A 25,856-nucleotide genomic window follows, 5' to 3' on the forward strand; every position below is an offset into this window, starting at 1 on the left:
AGGTCCTAAGGATCATTCCTGGTAAATTCGAGCTCAATTGGGCTATTTTAAAAAATTGACCCCCGATAAACCCCTATGTAACCACTGATGCCAGACGGGTGTAGGGGGTGTCACTGGTTCTTAATGATCAAATTTAATTGAATTCGGTTTAATCGTTTGCCATTAGTAACATTTTGAACCTTTGACCTATGAACTTTGACATATGGGTGAAGAGTATTTTGTTCGTGTTTAGAAGGTCCCAGCGTGAGCACTGCTTGGGTATTTACCCAAGATCTTGGGTATTTTGACTTGGTCTTGGGTTCTTGGGTATTCCATTCAAATCCTTGGGTATTTTATTTTTACTAAGAAAATTAAATATTTTTGTCATAGAGGAAGAATTAAGAAGTAACGAAGTATATTTCAGTCGATTCAAGTAAGCAAAACTCAACGAAATGCACATAACATTGTTAATTGACTGTTAATTGCTATAAACATGGGTTCAGAATTGTTTATTTGTGATTTGTGTTGCCATTGATCTTGCCTAATTAATGCATTACATAATAAAACTTCACTGATCTACTGATAACACTGGCCGACTGAGGGCCTATTTTTCTATCTGTATTATCACCTCATGAATATTAATTTTAATAATTAACACAAACAATTACAATAAAAAATTGGTTTATAAATTGAACTAAAAGGGAAACTATACATGCGAAAAACACGTATTTTTCAAATTTTAATGCATTTTCAGGAAGCTTGGGTAATTTTGGGCAATTTTTGCTGAATCTTGGGTAATTTCGACCCAGACATTGGGTATATAAAAAATTGTGAGTGGTCACACTGGAAGGTCCTATTTAGGTCCTCCTTCTCCTTCTCCCCGTGACAAAAAGCGTTAGAGCGCTCTCTATCACTGACTTATATAGAATTGACTCATCGCTCGCGGGGGTACTACTCCCGAAGGACCTCAATCTACGTAGAAAATAAAGTCGCTGCTGTGCCTTTTTCACACACTGATGAACGTTTTCCCTCATTTGAAATCATTTGTGATGTACCCAAAAATTTGAAGGAATTGACTATTTCAAAAGTAGAATTCTGGATGATTAGTGGTTCTTTTATATCTTGTTTTTTCCGAAAGTCAACAATTATTTCTTTAGTTTTTGCAACATTTAGTTTAAGATTGTTATAATTACACCACTCAATTAGCCTAGTTGTTCCAACTTGTGCGCGATAACTAATGCTTATCATTGTTCTGAATAAGGCCAGTCACGGTAGTATCATCAGCGAATTTAACGATAAGGCATTCTGAGAAGGAGACTAAAGTCATGTGTGTAAAGAGAGTAAAGAATTGGCGAGCCACGTATCCGTATTATTATTGTACAGTATTAGAAATTAATTAACCTATTTTAACTACTTGGGGTCTCCCTAGCAAATTCTGATATCCAGTCACAAAGAGACCCGTCGATACCAAGATTTTTCAACTTAAGTTGCAATTTACAAGGTAAGATTGTGTTGAATGCAGAACGCTCTTCTGGGACGTGTTATCATTCAATTTTCAATTCAGGCAAATTACACTGCGGTCGGAAAGTTGGAATACCAATTCCCCTTAAAAATATGTGGGGTAACGTGGAGGCTTTGAAAATGTTACTCTTCTCGTCCGCAAAGAGTTTTCAAACTGGAAGTGGGGGCGGGGGCTGATGGGGGTCGCGAAGGTGAGGTGGGGATAGGTAATGGGGGAGGGGCGCTAGCTTGCAAAATAAGGTGTGGTGATTTTTAACAACTTGAGCGTGATTTTTGGGGTTACTGGGATTCTATTTTTTATACTCCACTGTACGCAACTCCTCGTCTCTAAGTCCAACCTTATTGGTGTTAGGGGATTGCATGCCCTTTTTATAACATATCTATGTTCATTAGCAAACCTAAATACTAAAGATAGCGCACTCTTCGATGTATATTGAATGCCTAAGTGCTCGACGGCGATATATCATTTTTCAACTAAGGAATTCAAAATTATGTTTAATTTTTTTTTCTAACCATGTTGGAGTTGAGTATAATACAATACTATTAATACCGACACGCTATCATGATCACCAAAGATAACGTCAGTCTGTCTGGATGAGTATAGCCATACCTTCTCGAAAGAAGCTCATGTTATCTTATTAGAAGCCCATGGACTTCTTTTCGAGATTACTTTTGCAAACTGAAGATTGGTGGGGGGCTTCTTTTCCGGCTTCTCGAGATTAAGCCCGGTACTTCTATTCGTGGTTTATAATATTACTGTATCTTTGCTGTCATTACCTTGTTTAATAACGTGAGGGAGCACTATATCGACGCTTATAAGCGTAAAATCGGGGAATGCGATATATTTTTCATAAGGTCGTTTGTACCAATCCATCCTTATTAGTAGATGAAAATGTATTATTAATAATTATTATGGATAATAATAAAGGTATCTTAACTATCATTTAGAATAAATTTTTAGCTTTACTGTAGATTCCATTTCTTTTTGATGCTGATGTTGTTATTGTTGTTGATGATGATGATGATGATGATGATGATGAAAATGATGATGATGATGAAAATGATGACAACGATTTTCAATTTCAAATTTATTTCGGGTTAAAATTTATACAAAAATGTAAACATCAGAATTACAAAGAGCAAAATCAAAGAGAGTTGAAACGGAACCAAATGTAGGCCTACACGTGCCACTGTCACGTTGTTCTCTCGAAGGTGTCACAGCATAGAATACAAAGAATACAATACAATATATAGGCCTATATATATATTTAGGCCTATAATTATATATATTTGCCATTTATGAAAATATAAAATTTAAATGATAATGATGACGATATAGTACGGTAATAAACAGCATCATTAACAAATTATCTGTTGTTGTTATCAAACTGACATGTTTCTTCGCTTGTGCTACATTGCAAGTTATTTATAATCAATTAGAAATATGCTATTGATAACAAGGTTAATATTAATTGTTTTTCAGTTGCATTCAGGTGTGTAATATTTCGCTTATGCCATTGGCACTTCAAATCACACATCGGCGATACATTTTGTTGACGTACTAGCCACTTAACAAGGTATGTAGAAAAAGAGGGCGGTATGTTGATGACCTTGGCCTGTCCATGATATGACGTCACTATGACTTGTACACTGGGATAGCAAAGGAGGAAGTGCCCTCGGTTTAGATATCCTCCCAATGCTGGACAGGTAAATAGGCCTGTATAATATTTTGGGACTATCGTATGGTTACCTAGCTGTCTTTAAATCAAGAAGACGTATGTTCTTCTTAAAAGGGCAAGTATTATGATTTACTCTTTTAGGATATTTGAATAGGCTTAGAATTGTGCTGTAAACAGAATTGAACGTGTATTACTACTATGAGATGGATGCGTTTCACTCGTTCGTGCAGAGAATGCCTGCTCTATCTGTGGCACTAAGCAACCAGAATGCCCATTCTCTCTTTCTGACTAGGCCTATAACTAAACCAAAAGATTTTTTTTCAAACTCTACAATTAAGGAATTACTAATTATCTTTCTATCGCAATGCTGTTTTATATTTTCGTTCAGTATGAATATTTATGTTTGTGTTGATGTTTATCACTTGAGTGTTGTACTAGGCTAAATTCCTACATTCATTCAGGCGGTCTCATTAATACTTTTACTAGCCTAGGCCTAGTAGTAGGCCTAGGCCCAGTGCCTCATCATCAAGACATGATGGGTCAAGAGAAGAGAAGGTAGAGGTAAATAAAAACCTTCATTCCCAACACACAAAGCTTTGTTGGAGATCTGTGACGTATGCAACTAAAGTTTTATAATACAGCTTTAGTTATAATAGTACGACTCAATGTTATTATGCCTTTGTGGAGTTTGGCAAGGCAAAATCAAATGGTTATTGGTGTTTTTATATCAATAATCTTAGAACAGCGATGTATGAACAGGCTAGGGAATGCATATGATTGTCCCAAACGTGATAAATTCCAAAAAAATATGTCGCACTTGCAACAATACTGAGCTTGACATGTTTCCGTGGCAAAACAACATATCTGTAATTATCGCTAATAACTTTGCAATAAACAAATGGTTGTAATTAAGATTTTTAATTTAATCACAATGTCTATAGATATACAATCCTGCAAAATTTCAAAATGCTACGACAATTTATTGCGAAGTTACAAACATGCAAATTTTAACTCTATTTTTCTCCAAAAGTGAAAATTTAAAGTTCCGTTGTTTTGCCACGGAACGGCCGTTCGGGCGTGAGACATAGGACCTGCCCCTGCCTTGACAGGTTCCGGTCTCGATGAGGTCGGTCAAACCTAGAAGTCTAGCCGAATGCCTATCTGTGTCCTTGGTCGAGCGACATTACGATGATTACTCAACCGCGGTAGTCCGGCATGTACTATGTGAGTACAAGATGCGGGCAGTAAAGTAGGGAGTCCCATTAGACATAGGACACTCTTTCTTTTTCAGCCCATACACTAGCATTTTTTGTTCATCAATAACATTGTATTTTGATATTTCCCTCTGTCTGTATTTTGGCCTTTATTTCACTAAATGAGAAAACATTTTAATTTTTTGAAGAAGGTCAAAAAACATTCCTTAAGCTGCTCTCCCACCTAGGTTTATTTCACCTAAGAGTCGTACGATTTCTACGAGTTAAAACTTGTGATCTTTGGGAAGGGCCTATACGAGCTTATTACGTGTTAGCTACGAGTGAGGTACAAATTTATGGAGTTGGTTACGAGTTATGTACGAATTATGCCCAGCAGAGCACCGAGTTAACTACGAGATTATTAAGAGCGTAACAAGTTTGTACCGAATTAGATACGAGTTAGGTACAAGCCAACTCAGTGCGCTCGTACTTACTCGTACTCGTTTCGGGGTGCTCGCATCAAACTCCTAGATGACAAAACTGCCGACAAGTATCCAGAGTAGTGTACGAGCTAGGTAGGAGTACCCTGAGTATTCTATGAGCTACCTGCGAGTTCTTCGAGTTTACTACGAGTTATCTACTCGTGGCAATAATTTTGAACATGTTCAAAATTAGCGCCACGAGTTCAGAGCTGCTACGAGTAGGTAAGAGTCCTCTCCGAGCTTTCTGAATTGTCCTACGAGTTTTTGCCGAGTTGTCTTGTAACTCGTATGCTGAAAAAACCCCTAGTGGGAGAGGGGCTTTAGATGGAAATTGCAAATATAAATAGGCTCAAAATTGATGGGTTGGGCAAGAATTTTTTATACCTTGTTTTGCGAACTTATTTTCGTCGGAGGACGGAAAATAAATAAATATAAAATTTTGTTTTCTTATTTAGCAAATGACGGAGGAGAAAATAAAAATAAAATTTCATTGTTTAATAAAACAGTGTAGTAATGGGATGGTCAATTTGCCGAAAATAAAATTTTAGTTTTATTTAAAATCATCATTATTGGTGGGTGGCGGGCAGGTTCACTAAGTAAGGTATAAAAAGACAGTCTCATCTTAGCAACTTTAATGCTCAATAAAATGACTGAATGTACTCATCTTGGGCAATTTCCAATTCACCAATTGACCTTGCATCATCACCTAGGTATCTTTCAACGACATTATCTCCATAGCAACCTAAAATTGCCAATTAAAATGTATTATAAATTGAATGCAACTTAATGTGCTTTAAGGTGCAGTAATGTTATGTTATCAAGTATTCAAATTAAAAGCCAGATTACTATTTAGTTGTCTGAACACAAAAAGGACAAAATGGCAGACAGTGGATTTCTGATCTGTTTTTGTAAGCTCTGATAGAGGGCAGTGCTTACAAAAACAATAATATTATGGTTTTATTATGTAACTATGTGATGCATTTTAAATGTAGTAAGGTTGTGTTACTTAGTATTATGGTGTGTTTTCAAACTCTTTATTCCTCTCTTCACCCTGTTTTTACTCAATCCTGAAGTTTACTTAAAAATCATCATTACAGCACAATATCAGTGGCCTTTAGAGACTTGGGATCCCTGTATAGTGAAACAGTACTACACATCTCCCAATTATATACACATTTTAATAGCCTCATCACAGTGCTGAGAGTAGGCCTAGGGCTATGCTACATAGTATGTAAGACTAGGTGGGCCTAAGATTTGCCAAGGGAGCAAATATTTGTCTCAAAATATGACTCAGATTTTACTTAGTTTTTCTGTAAAAAAATACTAACTGTATAAAAGCCAAAATTAACTGTAGGCCTACTGGCTGTGAAGTATTCATTTTAATTGATTTCCAAAAGAAAACATGACCATTAATAGCAAAAATGAGTGTTATTATTCTTCTCGCGAATTAGTTTACCACACTCAGGGGCGGATCCAGAGATGCCCAAAAGGAGTGGGGGGCCCTGGGGGAGGGTGGCGACATTTGGGCCGATTGAGACAACACTGAAGTAGGTCCGGGGGCATTCTGTGTTTTAGACGCCCAAAAATAATATTTGAGGCGTTCTAGGCTATCGTTTTTTCTTTTTTTTTCTTTTTTTCTTTTTTCTTTTTTTTTACCTCTCAAAAGTGGGGGCCGGTGCCGGGCCGCCCCCCCCTCCCAATCCGCCCCTGACACTAGTTTCAGTGGTGGTTCAACCCCCTCTGTGAAGAAACGGAGCTGTACAGTACAGTACAGGTATTGTATGTAGATACACAGCTCAAAATGGAGTATCTCGGCTGAAAACGATTGATCTTGCGTTAAAGGAAGTTTCATGTCAATTTATTTGTTTATAAACATATTCTTGATGATGTAATATTTTATATTTTTAAATACAATTTAAATTGCTTTTGTAGTTAAAATATCGTTCGTATTTGATGACATCGCCGCAAATGAAGTTGTAAAATTGAGAGTTAGAAATAGGAAGGTTCGTAATTGACCAATATCAAGCCATATTTTAAACAATTAAATAGGTCTTGGTACTGGTAAAACACTTTCATTTCACAAGTTGTCGATCGTCACACAACAACCATTGGTGCAGATAATGCAATTAAGACCTTTTTCACACATTACAAAATTTTCCAAATATGTAACAAAGTTTATGCCTCCTGGCTAGGATTTTCCAGAGTTCATGTGAAAACATTGTGTGAGATTCTCAAGATACTACAAGCATCCCTTGTTACATAGTAATGGGGCATTTCACAGTATTTGCGACGCAATATGAAAAATTTCATATTCACTTTTGTACATTAAATTTGGTCTATTCAGAAAGTCTATACATTAAATTATATGAAAATATATAATTTTAAAATTTTTGATGGCCACCTCAGAATTTAATTAACATTTATTAAGAAAAATGTAAATTATGTGTCACGGACATTACATAATTAATTCTGTCATATTTTCAACAAAATAAATTTTTCCAAAAAATTTTTTGTGGGATATAGTTATCCAAAGTACCCTTTGTAATTTATCATATGTTTAAAAAAAAAATCTTTAAATATTATTTTCATAATTGCTGTCTCAATCAATTAATCTAAATTTACTAATTATCAGTTAAAAATGTTAAATAATAAATATATCATAATTTCAGTTGCATTATATAATGATCTCAACCTTGAGGTTAGGGGTTTGAACCTATGCTGTCATTTTGCTTGTGTCTTCGGACAAGGCACGTCACGTACTGTATGTTTGTCTCTCTCTACTCGGGAGTATAAATTGGTACCTGGGGTTGAAATATACTAGGTTAAAAATGTGGCATTGAAAGGAACTGGTCACCCTACCTACCATACAGTGCTGAGGCTTACTACAATGGGCTAACAGATTTTCCCACTATGTACAGTAATGAATATGGGACTTCCATTAAAGCCAGACATTCACTGACTCGTACGATGGTCATCCGACCGTCAACCGACGAATCCAACTATGCTCCCCGTGAGAGACGATGCAACGCACTGCTGATTGCTAATGGTATTCTGAATGGAGCGTCATAAAAAAATTATCCGTTGCGTGCGTGTCAGGGCGTTGCATTTTTGACAGAATCGCGTTGGCCGACGACCATCTGGCACAATGAGTGTCTGGCTTAACTGAACGTAATTTACAATAAATACAGTTCAGTGCACTTTTGATACAATCTTATTGAGCTACACAAAAATCTAGCGAAAGAATGTCTATATGGCTAGTGTGTACTGTATAAATAAGTTTATATAACAAAACAAATTCCATTAGATTGCACTTCCTATTATACTTTTCTTTTATTAGAACCTTTCAATTGTTGAGTATTACAAGTTCTGTATTTTAACAATCAAATGCCAACCGACTTAAATTGTATCGTTCACCTAACAGCAAGGTGTATTTGTATGAGAGTTCTGTAGGGTAGTTACTAATAGTATAAATTATTTTATGTCAGGCTATCTGAAGAGTGTACTAGGGAAGTGAACTTGTAAACCACTAAGCCACCACTCCTTAGAGAAAAATAATTTAAATTCATCCTGTAAGTGATGCTATCACAATAAGATATTATATAGCCAATTCAGTAGTGGCACCAGAAATGTGCCGACGAAGAGTCCAACATGTTCAACTGGGGAACTAAACCAACCTTGTTTTGGCATCAGACGATAGTGGGTCCAGGTGGGTGGGGGAGGGGGGATATATATTGTACAGTTGACAATTTATAAAATGTCTGGTAAAATTAAATTCATTAATCCTAATGTGATTGCCTAACCATTTGTCTGTAAATATTTTCATCGGATGTAATTTTTAAGAGTTCCCTACTTTTACCTACTTCATTCTGTATGCGAGACACATGAGTACATTTAAGTAATATTGCGAGAACAGACCTGCTTTTGTTTCAGACACACACAAAACGTAACTGAGTACTCTATTACAGTATTATTAATGCTTCATTGTCACAATAATACTATTTCGGATGGTTCTGATTGACACAGAGGGTCGTGCTGGACATAGTCACATAATATTTTGTGGTAATGTAGCTATTTTTGGGGCTGTGAAGTCTATTGTCAAAACATCCTACGAGATACCAGTCTCCTGGTGTGAAGAAAAAGATAAACATTTCGTCCTGCGAGTTCAGACTGTCCTTGGAGGTTTTATCAGAATTACAATGTCCCATTGGTCAGAGCAACTATGAAAAACAGTGATTATTGTTTAATGACTAGTACCACTTGTGGGTGTACAGTGGGCTGGAGGTGAGGGGTTTTCGATACACCTCCCCCTCTCCCAATGGCAGCAAATTAGTTCTATTGTTAAAAAATACAAATTACCAGTTATCAGGGTTTTAATTCTGCATTCACAAAAAATTTGCATTCACAATCTTTGCATCCCTCTCCCAGGCAAAAACCAGCCTACGCCCTTGTTGCGGTCAGTGGCGGATTCAAGAGGTGCCCAGCCGGCCCGGGTCCCCCTAAATTTTTCAAAATTATATTCAAAATTAGGTATGAGAGTGCTATTTCCAGCCATCTAGAGGTGCCTCAATCATAAATTTTCTTGCCTCACCTCCAACCATGGTGGGCCTGAGGTAGTCTAGACCCCCACCTGGGAAAGTAGTTCCCTAGGCCCCCTCTGTTTCTGATTCCTGGATCCACTACTGGTAGTAGATAAGATAGTCCGCCACCGGGCTAGACCTATGTTCACTGACCTCAGCAAATCAATGCCCGTGGAATTCATTGCGAATTGTAGCACCCAATCGCAACAGGTAACAATTGCGATATCAATTACTTATTGACTTATTGGTGAGCTTCCACACACGATTGTGAATTGCGATTGAGTGTCGCAATGCGATGCTAGTCTGAATAGGGTATTAAGTTCCATGACCCCAGATGACTACGACATTGGTAATTGTGGTGTTATGGATGACTTGTGTCCAGGTACTGTACTTTATAGACTAGTATCACAAGATACAATGGTGTGGTTGCAGACTTACTCAACTGTAGCTTTTAAAATCCTCAAAATAAAAATATACTGATTGTCTCACATCCCACCTTCTAAAACCTAGTTGAAAGCTGCCCTCTTCCAGTACAGGAATTACAGTATATTTCTGTAATCAGCATACTTAGCTTTAATATCAAAGGCATGTTCTGGTAAGTTTTTATTTACCTATGGACACCCAGATCAACATAGGATTGTTCTTCTTAACACAGTGCACATAAATACTGTTGAGTATGAGGAGTATACAGAAAGAAAGATAGAAAGTTGAAATAAATTTTGTAAATGTTAATTATTTTAATGTTTTCAGAATTTATAGAGAAAGTGAAAATAAAATCGATTTAAATTATAAATGTTAATTATTCTAATATTTTCAGAATTTATAGAGAAATTAAAAATAAAATTGATTTAAATTATAAATTTTAATTATTTTAATATTTTCAGAATTTGTTGAAGACTTTGGCTGTACCAGGACAATCATTATCTAATAGGTAATTATATTAATTAAAAGTAATTATCTAATTGTTATATAGTAATTAACAATTAGTATGTGATACTGAATCTGTTTTGTGAAACTTACTGATACTTGGCTTTGTGTTGCAAGATAAGATTATTATCTAGGTGGATATGAGAAATAGTTACAGTAAATATAATTATTATATTTAATTGCTTTAAAAATTGTATTAATTTCAACAATTCAGTAATATATTATTAACTATTGATAAATGTATATAAAAATGTTATATTGTATTGATTATTATATATTCTCTGTTTTTTTAGTATTAAATTTGAATATCTTGAAATAATTATAACCTGTTTTTAATTAAAGCTAGGCTTGTGAGGAAAAAAATATCAATTATACAACATATAAAAAAACATTTTTCCCTCCAGAGCCTGGTTTTAATACCATTTTTAGTACTTTAATTATCAAAGTATGTTACTTATTAAAATTAAATGTTTTGCAAAAATATATATTATTAGAATATAAACACAAATAAAATTGACAGTGAATGAGAAAGTGCTAGAGTTTGAGATTGACTGGTTGTGATATACTGAAAATTAAATTGGCACACACATTTGCAAATTCTCTGCAATTGAATTCTTCCTTGTTTTTGAAAAATAACTCATCGAATTCCGGATGACTATTTAGTCACTGACAGTTTTCATGCTAAAACCTTGGTTCATAAAACAAAATCTCTAAAGCATTTATACTTACAGAATGACAAACAGGAATTGACTTATTTATGTACAAGCTGTATTTACAAGCTAGTTTAATGAGTTAATTTATCTTGTCAAACTCGCCACTGAGAAGAATTTTACCTTGGCCTAATAATAGGCTGGTTCAGAGTGAGACTGGGCTTACCAATAGCTGGGCTCACCAATAGCTAGGCTAGGCTTACCAGTTTCTAAACCTTGATTATCATATCAAATCTGCGACCTATATTTCACCTTTTTGTCTGAGGCATTTCTCCTGCTGTTTTGAATAGTATTTGTAATTTTGTTTTCTTTTTATTTGATGATCTTGTTTAACAAGTGTTTACAACACCAGTGAAAAATGACTGCCGTGGATTTAATCATTAAGGAAGGCTGGCTTCAGAAACGAGGTGAGTTCTCTCAAAATATCAGAAGGTAAAACAATAGAAAAATTTTCAAAAGAAAATACAATTTATCCTTTTTCTTATTTTTCTTCATAAGGCGAGACTTTTTTTATACCTTGTTTAGCAAACCCACCGACTGCAAATATTGATGATTTCAAATAAAAATAAAATCTTATTTTTAGCCAATTAGCGCACCCGCCGCCACGAAAAAGTAGAAATTTCATAAAAAAATATAAGTTTTTCCGTATTTTTATTACGCCCTCCACTGCCTTGAAATCTCCAAAGGTAAGATATGTATATTTCTTCCTAATTATATAAATTTGAAGCATTTTCTATTCTATTTTACATCATCAATAAAATTTTATTTTTATTTTTTCCTCCGTCTGGATGATTTTGGCAAAACTATTTGCTGAATAAGAAAACAAATTTTTATTTTTATTCCACCCTCCTCTGATAATCTTTAAAAAAAGAAGTATGCGAAACAAAGAATAAAAATGTCTCGCTTGAACATAGCCATAACACATACCAGAGTCACATAATTTGGACTTATGCCTCATTGCATATATACAGGATTTTGAGAGTGTTTTGTTTTGTGAATGTCCAAAAAAGATGCATTTTTTGGTCTAAACCGTGAGTATACTTGTTGAAAAGAAATTAATAAATGTGAATCTGGATCTAGATAAGATACTTTCCAACACTCCAAGAGCCCAATCACACTTATTAGGCTGGCCTAGGGTCGGCCCATGGCCGCCTTAAATACGGGCGACTCAGGGCCAACTCAAACAAATTTTCCGTTCACAGTTGTTATTTTAAGTCGGCCCAGGGCCAGCTTAGGAAACTTCGCGCTTTTCCTTTGGGCCGGGTCGATGAATTGCACGACAGTAAGTTCGAGGCGATCGCATTACATGATGGTGGAACAGTAAATCCCAACCTAGCATAAACACATGGAATTCGTGCGAAACATGAACCTAATTAATGTCGTTATACTTTTTCAATTTTTTAAGCGTAGCATTTTGCTTCATGATTATGGTGACGATAATTATACATAATAACCAAGTCCCATATTTAATGCAGCTCAGCTTTACTCGGTGCAAATCAGAGCGAACTTGGGCTACTCAGGTTTGGCTTACGTTTAGATATGAAGTTAGGTCGGCCGAAGGCCTTCCCAGGTCCTGCATTGCAGGACCTGAGCCGACTCAAAAATCGGACTAAATTTAGGTCGGCTCATTTATTGATTGTTCACACTAAAAAAATGCTGACCCTGGGCCAAAGTAACTCTTAAGTATGATTGGGCTCTAACCGAGTCAAACTGAATCTAGTTTGATATACAGCTATTTTGGAATGGGATCTCAAAGTAATGAATGTGTTTGGTAAGAACTCAATTGTATGAACTGTAATTGAACCCAAATTTACTGTTTTGATAACTCAAGAAAAAACTGCCCATTCATCATTAATATAAAGCGGAGTATCACAGTGTTATGATCTGGGAGAAGGTTTGTAAAACTAGGTTAAGTACACAGATCTGTTTTTTAATTTTTTTTTTTTTAACAGTTGAGTATCTTGTAAAAACAACACTCTAATTATATTTAAACCTTTACCCTACATACTATATCATAGAATATATACTTATAAATAGATAGAATGTTTTCTTTTAAAAGACACCGACAGGTTCAGTACCACTAGATTCTTAACACAAGCCATCAATATACAATGCACATTCTGTTAATTTTTCTGAGGCATTTACTTGAAAGAATTGAAGTGACAGATGTAATTCTTTAGGTTTATACATAGTTCAGTATTATTAGATTTTACTACTGATGCATTAACATTGATTTTGTATTTTGTAGGAAATTAATATGTTTTATTTATATGGAGTATTACTTTATTTAAATTAGATTTACACAGTATAAACATATGACATGATAATAATAATGCAAGAAAACTAAAATCATTAACATTCCAAATATAATATAGGAATAACATTTCAGGTTGTAATGTTACTGTTGTATGGTTTAGTAAATTACTTGTACATAAATATTCTAGAAATCGATATGAGAAACATAAGACCCGCAGACATACGGATACCAAATTCTGGATTTATACACTAGTTTTGAATTACGGGTACACTTACACTTAAGCCCTGTAGCATGCCTAATTAATTATTGGTATGATGACGTCACATCATGAACATATACAGTATAGGCACATCATGACTAATATCGGCATACAACAGAATGTAAATTACACAAAGAAAATAAATCAGAATCATCAACCAACCAAGTTTATTATCTTTAAGGCATATAGAAAATATTATTAGATTATTACTCTTTTTTTTAAAAAATTGATGAGGCCGGGTTTTTTTTTTTTTGGGGGGGGGGGGGGGGGGGTGGGGGGTTACTTACTTACTTGTTCCATTAGCTGTACTCTTTTTTTTAAAAAATTGATGAGGCCGGGTTTTTTTTTTTTTTGGGGGGGGGAGAGGGGTTGGGATTATACATGGGGATTCCCGTGTGCATGAAGAACAGAACGAACATGACATCGCACAATGGGCTATCCAAAACTAGGCCTATAATATTCCGGTGAAAAAATCAATCAGACATTACTCGATCATCAGAGGGAAGGGAACACGTACCTAATTAAATTTTAGTTATATAGTAGGCATAGGTGCCTAGATTTTGGCCTTTACCTCGAGCTAGTCCAGCCTTTGCCTAAACTTTCTTTCTTGATGTCGTAGGTTAGTTTTGCCCAACAACAACCAATCCAACCAAACACACCCATCACAAGGAAGACCGCTCACTTGAGTTATTTTTTGCAGCGAGAGTCTCTGGCCATATGTGAATCTTCATGCTGTGAATCATCGATCCGATCAGCCCACTGGGCGGGTCTCTTTAAGGATGATGACGTCATCAAAAACCCCGAAAATATTCAAAACAAACGGCCCTTTTCAGAGCAACTATAACAATAAACAAACCATAATGCAACGTATTTTCATTAAACAGCAACGTTGATTGAGTCTAATACCGGGTTGTTATATAATCTAAAACCATGTGAACTGAGTGGGATGAACAACTACCGATGGTGCTCAAAATAATTCCTTTCCTCCTTAGCTTCATGTGGCAAACCATGGAAAAACTTGCCTGGTCAAATTTTCTACACGAAGCTGAGTAGGCATAGTTTCGTACACGAACGCTAATTGGTTGTCTTACCCAGAGCAATGCACATGGGTTTAGATTGTCTTAACAGGTCCAGACAACGCCGCAGCTCTGTTGTTTAGAATAAGCATGAAGAGGAATTCCCAAGTTATACCTTTGTCGTATAGGTAATCTTACAATATTTTCATGTTCAAGTTTTAGTTAAATAAAAGATATAAAGTGATGAATTAATACACTAGACACATGGTTTTATTTGAACACTTTATTATGACATCGTAAAGTGATGAATAAAAACACTAAACACATGGTTTTATTCGTAGGCCTAGAGGCTAGGTCTAGCCTAGCTAGGTAACATCGTTCGTTCATACATACATATATTGAGTGTTATGTACGTATTAGGTCAAAGGTTACCACAAATTTAACCCAACGTCTGTTTTACGAATACGTACGCCCTCCGGTCCCGTACCGTACGTAAAATCGAGGTTCTACTGTACTAGTAAATTGGGAAAAGTCTTAAAAATTATCTGCTCAAAAAAAGTCATTCCAAAAAAAAAAAAAGTTTGACCTAGAAAAATATAATTCAATAACAGTAGTATTCCAAATTTAAACATAAAATTTGACTAATATTAAGCCCAGAGGGCAACATACTTTAGCTTTGCCATTCCTTGCAAGTCTGTAGTTTCTCTAAATTAAACCCCAGTATTTTGTTAGCTTTGAAACAACTTATGTAGGGTAGTGCATATATGATGGACAACCATAGTAACCCTGGAAAAATGGCTTCTCTAATTGGCACTGAAAATCGGAATGTTGAAGCCGATCAGTTGTCATTGGAAGACATCGTAGCAGCGTCACCATGGAAGAGGAGGAAATCAGACAAAAACCACCCAAAATGGAATATACCATTGTGAATGTGTGGTGGACCATGTTGGGTGGACAGTGTTTTTATTGTGTTAAAATCATTTTAAAAAATGCAAATTTTAAAGCATAGTGATTAATGAAATCTACAATGATTACATATCCATGTTGTCAAAACATTTGAATGAATTAAAAGCATATAATAGCAAGTCAGAGTCACTGCCCACCCCACTTTAACAATGGTATATTCCATTTGGGGTGGTTTTCGTCCGGGTGGTTATTGTCCTGGGTGGTTTATGTACTACATTCGCCACCATAAAAAGGTTAACATCATGACAGAACCTACTACGATAGTTGCTATGGTAACAAAGATTCTTATATTTTTAGACTTTATTTGCTAGTTTGATCACCAATATAATATAATAACAGTCAGGAATGGAAGAATGGAATGCTTTTTAAACATGAACAGTAAGAAATAAGATTGAAATCCGCTGAATTTTATTGCTTTTTGCATTGCAAATCCAGAGCCTGACATTAATGTTGTGTTTGTATTCTGTAGGTGTAAGTTTCTTAATAATGTTGGATGAAAATGAAAGGAAAACAGTGATCATTTACTTTCCTGCAAATTGAAATAACCCTTTGCTTTTTCCTCCATATCTGAATTATTATTAGGTTGTGGCAAAATGACTAAGTTGTAGCAAAAATTGAAAATCACGTTATTGGTATTTTCCAGATACCTGAGTGTATGTCATCTTTAAAATTAGGGGTCATTCATTGAAATTGGATATTTCAAGCCTAAGTTATTGGAAAGTGAAAGTATGGCAACCTTAGAGTCAAGATGAACATGATCTTTAGTAATTGCCCTTCTAAGTTAATTGTGCATACATTGTTTAATAGAATTAACTATCAAAATAACGTTAAATAAATGATTTGTTGACCACTTTCAGGACTAATACTTTGGGAAATGGTTAATAAGACATTAAACTGTTGATCTATATAGTGAAAAATTAATTTGGATTTTTAGGCAATTTTTTGAGCTTCCATGTTGTATAGCTCTGGCCTGTGCGAAAGCTTAGCCATTTCACCACGACATGCCACAGATAAAGGATTGATACAGAATACTTAATACAGCTTAATGTCCAATCCGGAGGATGTGGTTGCACGTGTCGGGTATCAAAGAGACTGATAATTCAAACAGGTTGTTTACAAGCGAGCTTTGCATTGCAAATTAGCTATTGCACGAGTTAGCCTGTTACACATGTGCGTTCAGTCCACTGCATTCCAATATGGATCAGGCATGGACGTACATATCAATTCACAGCATATTGGATGATGGTATACTAATTTGAAATAACTATGTAATTATGAATTGTTATGTGGAGCTATCTCGAAATAGAGTGGTTGTAATTTGAATATCAACTTTGAATTTTGATTAAATTTTAATAAATGTTGATCCAAATTCTACGTCTTTCTTAAAATTATTTTCTTTAGCAAATATGCTATGATTTTTGTTGTGGTATATACATATCCTTAACATAACTACTAAATAGTGTGTTCTGATTGGTCGGTCCTAGATTTAAACTCAATTATATGTACGTACTTTTACTTCTTACACTACAGTATAAGTCGCCTTTGTCTCAGGGGAAGGGAAAAATTTTAGTGATAGAAAATTCTGAGATTTAAAAATAAAATTGAATAGGTATAGGTATGAACCACTGTAATTTTTTATTTATTTATTGTATTTACAACCTGGAAACATCATGTATAAGAAATGAATTTATTCTTTATACTGCCAAGCACATTGAGAGCAGCTTAGCTCAGTCGTGGTAGCCACTGCACGTGCGCTAAACTGTGGAGATTTCTTGGTCCCCGGTTCTATTTCCATCACTGCTCTCCTTGTGTTTCAGCTGGAGGGCTGAAATGCAAGTTACGATAGCGCACCATCTTTCGGGTGAGACGTTTAAGCCGTTGGTCACGTGTGCATTATGGCCTGTGTGCATGTTAGAGAACACATTATACTATTCGGAAAAGAGTAGGGGATTGTCTTCTGGTGTACTGCCCAATCACCACCAGAACGACCCAAATGGAAATAAGTTTACTTCAGACTTTCGTGGGTACTCCTTGATGTGTTTACACAAATAAATCCATCCATCCACTTTCAGTACCCGCATACGTGTGTCTACCGTAAGGTTTTCCGATGGTGGTCCTGTGCCCCCTGGATCCCCATTGAAGCTGCCATTGGTTGATGTTTACCTCTTTGTGTCTATAGAAAGTTATTGCTTAATTCTTAGCATAGCATTTTTTACCTATTCTAATAATTTTTTTTTTTTTGCAATTCTAAGTTGGGAAATTCCCAAACTTGAAAATACACTGTGTACATGGTCTGTATTGCATCTCCGATTATTGTTGTGATCATCATTATTGGTCACTTTGAATTACCCCATCATTGTACACCTGCCAACTTTGACGCATCATGCGTCCACTTTTTACGTCTCACGCCTACGTTTATTGTCTCACGCATCATAATGTTATAAAAGATTATATTTGTAGGCCGATTATTCGTAAATATGAAGTGAATTTATGATTAAAATGTTAAAAGTAAATACAGGCCATATAAATTTCTTTTAATGAAGCTATACTGACCGATGACTGTCAACGGTAGCAGTTCCACTTCAATTCTACTACAATTAAAAAAAATAATATATAGAGGGCACAGTATTTTGAGATTTTTACATAGAGGGTGCTATATACAGATTTTATATTTTTGTCTAGTATGTCAGATGCCAACAAATTTGGCAGTATATCATTGGCACACTCCTTTTGGGGTTTTCGTAGTTTTGTGGTGCACACTATCATTTTCGGTGATAGTACATTAGTTTCTCCTCGGCCTTTTTTGTCTTGTGAAATTATTCAAATGTTTTTTGTATGTTTTGTATTTTTAATGCCGGAAATAATGAAATAAATTAAGATACTTAAATAGAAGCCACATGGGCTGAATCTCGAGAAGAAGCCCATCTTGAAAAGAAGCCCCTTTCTTCAGTTTTAATCTCGATAAGAAGCCCATGGGCTTCTCATCAAGATATGGGCTTCTTTCGAGATAGTACTTACATTCATGAAACTGATGTTATCTTTTTTTTTAAAGATTATTAAACAGAATTTTGAATTCCATAGTTGAAAAGTAGTAGCAATTCCAGAATTTACAGCATTCATTTTAAAAAGAAAGCCCTCCCTTTTTATTTTGAATAGAACCCTACCTTCCCTTTTTAGTCTCAAAATGTAATCTTGAGAAAAATCCCATTTCGAAAAAGAGGCTCATCCAAGGCTCGAAAAAAAAAAAAAAAGCCTGGGGCTTCTATTCAAGGTTTTGCGGTATACAAACAGGAAAGGAACAAACTAAAACAGCTGATTTTAAATAAATTATCTTTTTAATAAGTAATATTATAATTTTGAATTTATTAAAGCAATAGAACTTCCATGATTTGACAGCCTTTTATTATAAAAAATATACAAAATTAACATTCATTCAGTAGTCGACGCACATACCTGCTGGGAAGATAGATTGGAAAAATATGTCCATAATATATAAGAAAAGTCAATGTAAAAGTAAAATGAACAGAAGTTTAGAATGATAATAAATTATAGCATTAATATGTTAGAAATAATGTACAGTACATTTTTTTTTCTCCCTGTGTGTCAAAGAATGACATCTATTATTCAACATCAATAAATCATAATACAGTTTAAATACAAATTTCCATAATCCTCTGCTTCCTTAAATCTTATATTTCATCTTTATCTTTTACGTCTTAATAAATTACTCAATTGTCGCTGACTTTTAACTTGTAAATGAAAATGTTCCTTTGTATAATCTTATTTATTCCTATTGTATTGAGTGATTTTTTTTTTAGCATTTAGTATCTTAAATTCTACTTTTTGTTCTTTAAATCTTGGAAAGATAATGAATCCATCATTATCTTCATCATCATTTTCTTTACCTCATAATAATTAAAACGTTGCAATTAGGCCATGTAAAAAAGAAAAGTTGTTGATCATCACCTCCCTACGAACAAAAAAAATCACCCAACCATTTTTATTATTTTTAATTATTTTGTCTTTCAATTGTTTGTTCGTATAAATTCCACCTGATCAAACGCTACAATGGAAGACCTTACAATGTCAGCCACCATTCGAAGACTTGGGATGTATCCAAAAGAAAAGAAAAAAAAAAAAAACCTCCCTTCCCTACACACTTTTTTTTTTTTACATACTGTATATAATAATTTGGTTTATCAAAAGAATTTACAAATCCACTAAAATAAGAAATAAGAACCAGATGAATTTTTTTGAAGTACAGGTATTATTTTTAATCTTTGTTTTTTTTTTTTGTTTTTTTTTCCCATATCATTTCTCTTGCATCCTCATAGTATTATTTTTCCTGGAAGTAAATTAAAACATAGCAATTATATAATCAATTGGTTTATCAAAAGAATTTACAAATCCACTACATTGAAAAACCAGATGAAGTTCTTTGAAGTCAGTTATTGTTTTTATTCTTTGTTTTTTTGTTGTTTTTTTTTAAAAACCCATACAATAAGTGTGATAATGCAAAACATCCTGTTACACAATTACTACAATCAGCTTAATTTGGGGACAAATTATTCTCAATAAACAGCCATGTTATGATTCATATATTCTAAAAACAAAGTCTATTTAATAGAATATCGCAGCGTAAGTGAAAGCTTTTACCAACCGGCATTAAATCTTGATTCTTGTTTATTCTGTCAATACAGTAATAAAGAATAAATGTATCACTCTGGCTTAGCCTAGCTATTACTACTGTAAGTAACCGATAAAGGATTGGTGTTCGAAATCCTCTGTTTAAATTGGATCAGGTTCTGGGTTGTCAGATGTGATGAATGCAATTCAAATGTGTGGATGTTTCGACATGTTTATCCTTTTCAAATTCATTTGGTACGGCATATGGTTTGAGGAAGAAAAATATAGATAGGCAGCTTAGTAGTAGGAGAGATTGTGTGAACATAGAAGGAGATATTTTCTCCCTCCATGATGTGAATTAGAGAGAATGATGAGACGAGAGGTTTAAGAGAATAGTTGGTTACAACCGTAGGATATCAGGAAATGAGAAGATGGGGATCAAATATAATTTTTTTTTTTTTTTCATTGTTTTTTGTTACAGGAAAATTAGATTAGTGCTACTTACAGTAATAGGTTTTTTTTATGTTACAATATGTATACTAACTATATACACACATTCTTTTGAACAATATACTGTACATCGTAAACAGACAGGAGGGAAATAGCTCATGTAGTGAGAATTAGCAGGTTTATATTAATACCTCTAATTTGATGTTGATAAGGATGTTTAAGCATTGAAATCTGTTAAGATGGACGACTGATACAAGAGAGCAGTAATGGACCGTGCACAGTCTATCATCTATTATATTGTAGGATGTGATTCACGCAAGCTACGTAAAGGCTCGGCAAATACGACTCCTGCCGATTTCTCGCTGCTAATTAACCGTTGTTATTGAGGACCTATTTTTTATTGCATTAAGTGCTTGTTTTCAAGTTGGAAATTTCTGACTTCCTCTATTGTAGATGTACAAGAATTACTCACTATGTTTTTTTCACTGCGATCAAAGACATGTCTCAAAAACAATAGTCAGCAGACGGAAACGTGGTATTTGTAGAATCTCCCTTTTACTCCTGAGGGCTTTGAATGCCTCCTAAAGATATATGGGTCTCGGTAATCTCTATGTTATCCTGATGCACAAGTGCGGTGATTATGTACCCCACTTTATATCTAGGATGTTTGTATTGTGAAGGTACATGACTATTCTCAAATTCGTTGCCCCCCTGACCCCTGAGTCACATTTGATAAGTCTGCACTATGCATGACATCAGTCTTTCAGTGATCAAAATAATTTAACTGACAGAAATACAATGAGAGGTGACACAATTGATAGTCAACATGCTGTGTCTGGGTGTTTTTTTCTATATCAGGTGTCATGGGTATGTGGGAATTTATGTGTATAGTAGGCGAGGTGTGGTGTGTGGGGGTTGGTGTGGGAGGTTAAATGTGTGTATATGTGGGTAGGAAAAGACTATTCAACCATTCAGAACTAATAATACTGTCTATACTGTGAGAAATTTTTCTCCATTTTTAAATGCTGCTAAAAGTTTATATTTATGTAGTACTGATTACTCCTATGTGAATGCTGTCATACATTATTTTTTATTTTTAATATTTTTGTTTGATATTTCGGTATCTTTATTGAAAACATTAAAAAACAAGAGCAGCACAACATTGAATCCTTGGCGGCCATTGGTTAAATGAGGGATTCAATTTTACAAAGATCAATTACTGAATTCCAAAAATAAATTTATTTATACTTAAAAAAACACTTTAAAAATTTGATTAAAAATTATTTATAGAAAATATAATTATACAAAAATTCATTATTGGGATATTTAAATTAGATGATGCTATTAAAGTTATTTGTTGATAATTTGTTTTTGTAAGCTTATATTAATTATTATTATTAGCAAATTATGTTAGTACAGTAGTGTAATTTTATGCAGCATCTGTTATATTTTATACCATTGCTGTTCTTCAGAATTAAAAATATTTTCTGTTAATGTTATGAATTAAGGAAAAATTCTCAAGAATTTAAGTAAATCATTGAATTGCTCAAAGGATTATATACGTTTTTTCGATGGTATTCTGTTGGTGTTTACGTTTACAGACATTTCGTTTGAAAACTCTTAGGACACATGGATCACCAGCCAAATTATTAGGTCTTGCAAAAGAAGAAACAATAAAACATTATTTAATTGCCTTAATCTGGGCAGGAAATTGTTTTTACTCATTAAAGTTTTCAAAAAGATTAAATATACAAAACAATTTATTTATTTAAAAAAATTTTTTTTTCAAAACTTAACATGGACAGAATACCACAACATTCTATTCAGTTTCATCTTTATCTTTTCGGAACTCTTTAGCAATCCTGTTTAATGCCTTAAAAAATAAAAAAAAAATTCACCAGCTGTTCTCTTTTAGACTAGAACGCTTTTAAATGAACATATCGTTATAAAATTCCACTAAAACATGATTAATATATTGAGACAGTTCCAAAAGAACATTTCTAAGAAATTATGAATGCAATATAGAAGAGAAAAGGAAATATCTGTTTCAGCTCGTTTAGGCAAGCTAATGGTATGGTTTTTAGAATAATATACTTCTAATATTGGATAGGATTTACTTATTGTACATCATTAAAATACATCGTAAATTGAAACCAAGTATATTAATATATTAGAATATGAATCAACATGACATGTTTTCGCATTAATGGATAACACAAACAAAGGTCAAAGGTGAAACAGATGTCTGCATGTAAAGAGTATTTGAGGACTAACTGTTGATGAGGAGGAGATTGTTATGCTAAGACATTCCTATCTACTAGTACTTAAAGATAGCCAGTTGTTTTTCTGAGTCAGGATTAAATTGGGTCAGACTATGTTTGATAGTGGTTTGCCTCTGAGCTGATATTGTTTATCAAACCTGATGTTTGGCAGTTTATATGCTGAATGCTTTTAATGCGAGAAATAGAATGTGATTAATGTACCTGTTTTTCTTACTCTGATTGCCTTTAGCTAGACATCAAAAAAGTGAAATATCAGACCACAACATCATCTTAGTCCTCATAATACTCTGGACCACGTCTCCCTTTAAGGCAACCTCGACAGATAATAACTCTGTACACGTCGCTACGCATACCAAGTGCCCATCTCATAAGTGGTGGCGTTGTTAAATGGTTTTTGTGGGAGGGATTGTTACAGCTTTGGTTATTTTAAACTTAAACCTTCTTGAGGTTTTGCATACTAAAATGTACTTCATCTGTCAAAATATAAGATACAAGAGTAAATACACATTGAAAATTAAGAATAATTGTAAAAAAAAATTATCCAAAATCTTTGAAGCATGTATTTTCAAAACTATTAAATATAATTTTATACAATACAGTAGAAGACATTTATATATTGTATTTATTTTTTTTAAATGCCCTAGGGCATTTATTTTTTAGCAGGGTTTTTGAGGGGCATTTATTCGAGGGAGAATTTTATTTTTTGGGTGTATAATGGATACGTAGGTATACTAAAATAAACGGCACTTTTCACTGTAAATGTGGAACTACAACACATAATTATAGTCAAAATGTGTTATTGCGGGATTATAAAGACTTATTGATCCCCACCCGGTTAGAAAAAATGTAATTTAACTGGAGTAGAACATTAATAGAATGTGTTGAGAATGATGTTACCTCAGGGCGTTTATTCGAGGGAGGCGTTTGTTCTAAATGAGGCTCTAGAAGGGAGTTTATTTGAGGAGGTGAGAACTTATTAAAAGCAGGATGTTTATTCGAATAAATACGGTATATCTTTACTACATTTAAAAGGATTTCATTTTTGAAAGGAAATAGTGATAAACTATAGAAAAAGTAAAGAATACTGTAGGAGATCTAGGTACTGTACTGTCATCACAACTGAAAATCTCAAACACTACAGTATGCTACACCAAAATTCAGCACAAGAAATCTGAAAAAACAATGCAAAAAGAATTAATTATTGTTCCTGTGGTGGAAGCGGAAATGAAATGTTGATGAAAAAAATGAAAGGCACTCAACTTTGGCATTAAGTTTGCAAATTAATTTATGAATTTACCTTGTACAGTATACACTATTAATTCATAATGAAAAATAACTACCGATACTAGAATTACACTCCTGTATTATGGAGGATGTACTTGCAATTAATTTGTTTACCTGGAAAAGATTTTTCTTAGAAAGCAATAGTGAATGAACATTATTTTTAATTGCTTCCGATTGTTTTTAACAATAAAAATCTTATAAATATGTGCTAAATAATCATATTTAAAAAAATATTTTCTTCGTAAAGGTGAGTACATAAAAAACTGGCGGATGAGATATTTTCAACTAAAGGCTGATGGCTCCTTTCTTGGTTACAAAGAGCGTCCGACAGCGTTTACGGAAGTACTCAATAATTTTACCGTGGCAAGTAAGTGAATGTGTTCTTCAACACACCTTGGCTTTCTTAGTACATTAAAACTATTGTATTTTGTTTTGACACACTTTTTAAAATATTAATGCTTTTGTGCTGGAAAGTTTCAACATCCTGAGCTCACCATGGTGCATTTTGCAACTGTTAAAGCTCTGTCCAGACTATCACATTTTCTTTGACAAAAACATGTGACATGCCTAAATATGGTCGTGATGTGATGTCATATATAGGCACATCATGACCATATATAAAACTTTATGTAATTATCAATTTCCATTCCAGAATGTCAAATATTAAAAACAGAAAAACCAAAACCAAATACGTTTTTGCTGCGCTGTCTGCAATGGACGACCATTATCGAACGAACGTTTCATGTAGAATCTGCACAAGAACGGTGAGTAAACATTTTGTTTCTGGCTCTAATTTAGGTTTAAGATTTTGGTGTTTTTTAGAAGTAGGGGAGGGGATTGCATTTCATAAGTTTTCTTGGTCAGCACTACGGCTTTATTTGTCATCTCCACCATCATCACCACCACTATTAATTTATCAGTATTGATTATTATGATTATCATCATTTTGTTTGACCATCATTTTCACCGCCATTTTCTAATAATATTCGGCATAGCGAGTGCCTGGCTTCATCATATCAGTATCATATTTAGGTACTGGTGACACTGCAAGTTTGATGTGAAACAGGTTCAGTTGTAACGAAGAAAATAGTGGTGTACACATTAAACAAAGACCAAGTCGTACAACAATTAAACTGAATATTTGGGCTGATTCAAGCTAGAGTGCCAACGGCACAGCTTGGTTCACGCTCCTCCCTCCAAGACTCCCTGTTCGTCTAGTCTGCTGGCCCACAAGATGTTTCTCGCAGGAACATCCCATAATATTGTTTATACAAAGTTGAAAGGCTACAGTAGCAGTATCATCACCAATATGTTAATCATCTTGTCATCATCAAAATCATCATCAGTATCAGCATTGCTACAAGTAATCTTATCCTATCTCTTGTTTTCTCTCTCCATTTTCAAAACATGTGTCAATAAATTTAGCTGTTTCAAGCACTTAAGCATTAGATCCAATGAAGATGTTGTTACCAAGACAACTGAGGAGCAAACACAACTGACCTAGTAGTGGCTTAATTATTTGACTAGTTGCTTCCAGCTGTCTTGCTGTTTTGGATTGCAATATTTCCCATCATTCACTTGTAATAAATTTAAGATTGTTAATCTTATGAATAATATACATCGATAAATACAATTAAAATCAATAAAT

General features: G+C 34.2%; 1 protein-coding gene across 1 annotated transcript in view; it reads left to right on the forward strand.

Annotated features, from left to right (window-relative positions):
• Window positions 1–3,156: 3,156 nt before the first annotated feature.
• LOC117115975 (RAC-gamma serine/threonine-protein kinase-like) overlaps window positions 3,157–25,856 on the forward strand; it is a 41,695-nt gene continuing 18,995 nt past the window's right edge. The window contains exons 1-5 of the mRNA XM_033259890.1: window positions 3,157–3,294; window positions 10,316–10,362; window positions 11,406–11,475; window positions 24,456–24,575; window positions 24,861–24,972. Of these exons, the coding sequence (XP_033115781.1) occupies window positions 11,427–11,475; window positions 24,456–24,575; window positions 24,861–24,972 (281 nt within the window). The 5' untranslated portion in view covers window positions 3,157–3,294; window positions 10,316–10,362; window positions 11,406–11,426. The remainder of the gene's footprint in view (window positions 3,295–10,315; window positions 10,363–11,405; window positions 11,476–24,455; window positions 24,576–24,860; window positions 24,973–25,856) is intronic.

The sequence above is a fragment of the Anneissia japonica genome, unplaced genomic scaffold (genome assembly GCF_011630105.1).
Source record: "Anneissia japonica isolate Jap-2015-1 unplaced genomic scaffold, ASM1163010v1 scaffold287743_len2803612_cov181, whole genome shotgun sequence".
Classification (NCBI taxonomy): Eukaryota; Metazoa; Echinodermata; class Crinoidea; order Comatulida; family Comatulidae; genus Anneissia; species Anneissia japonica.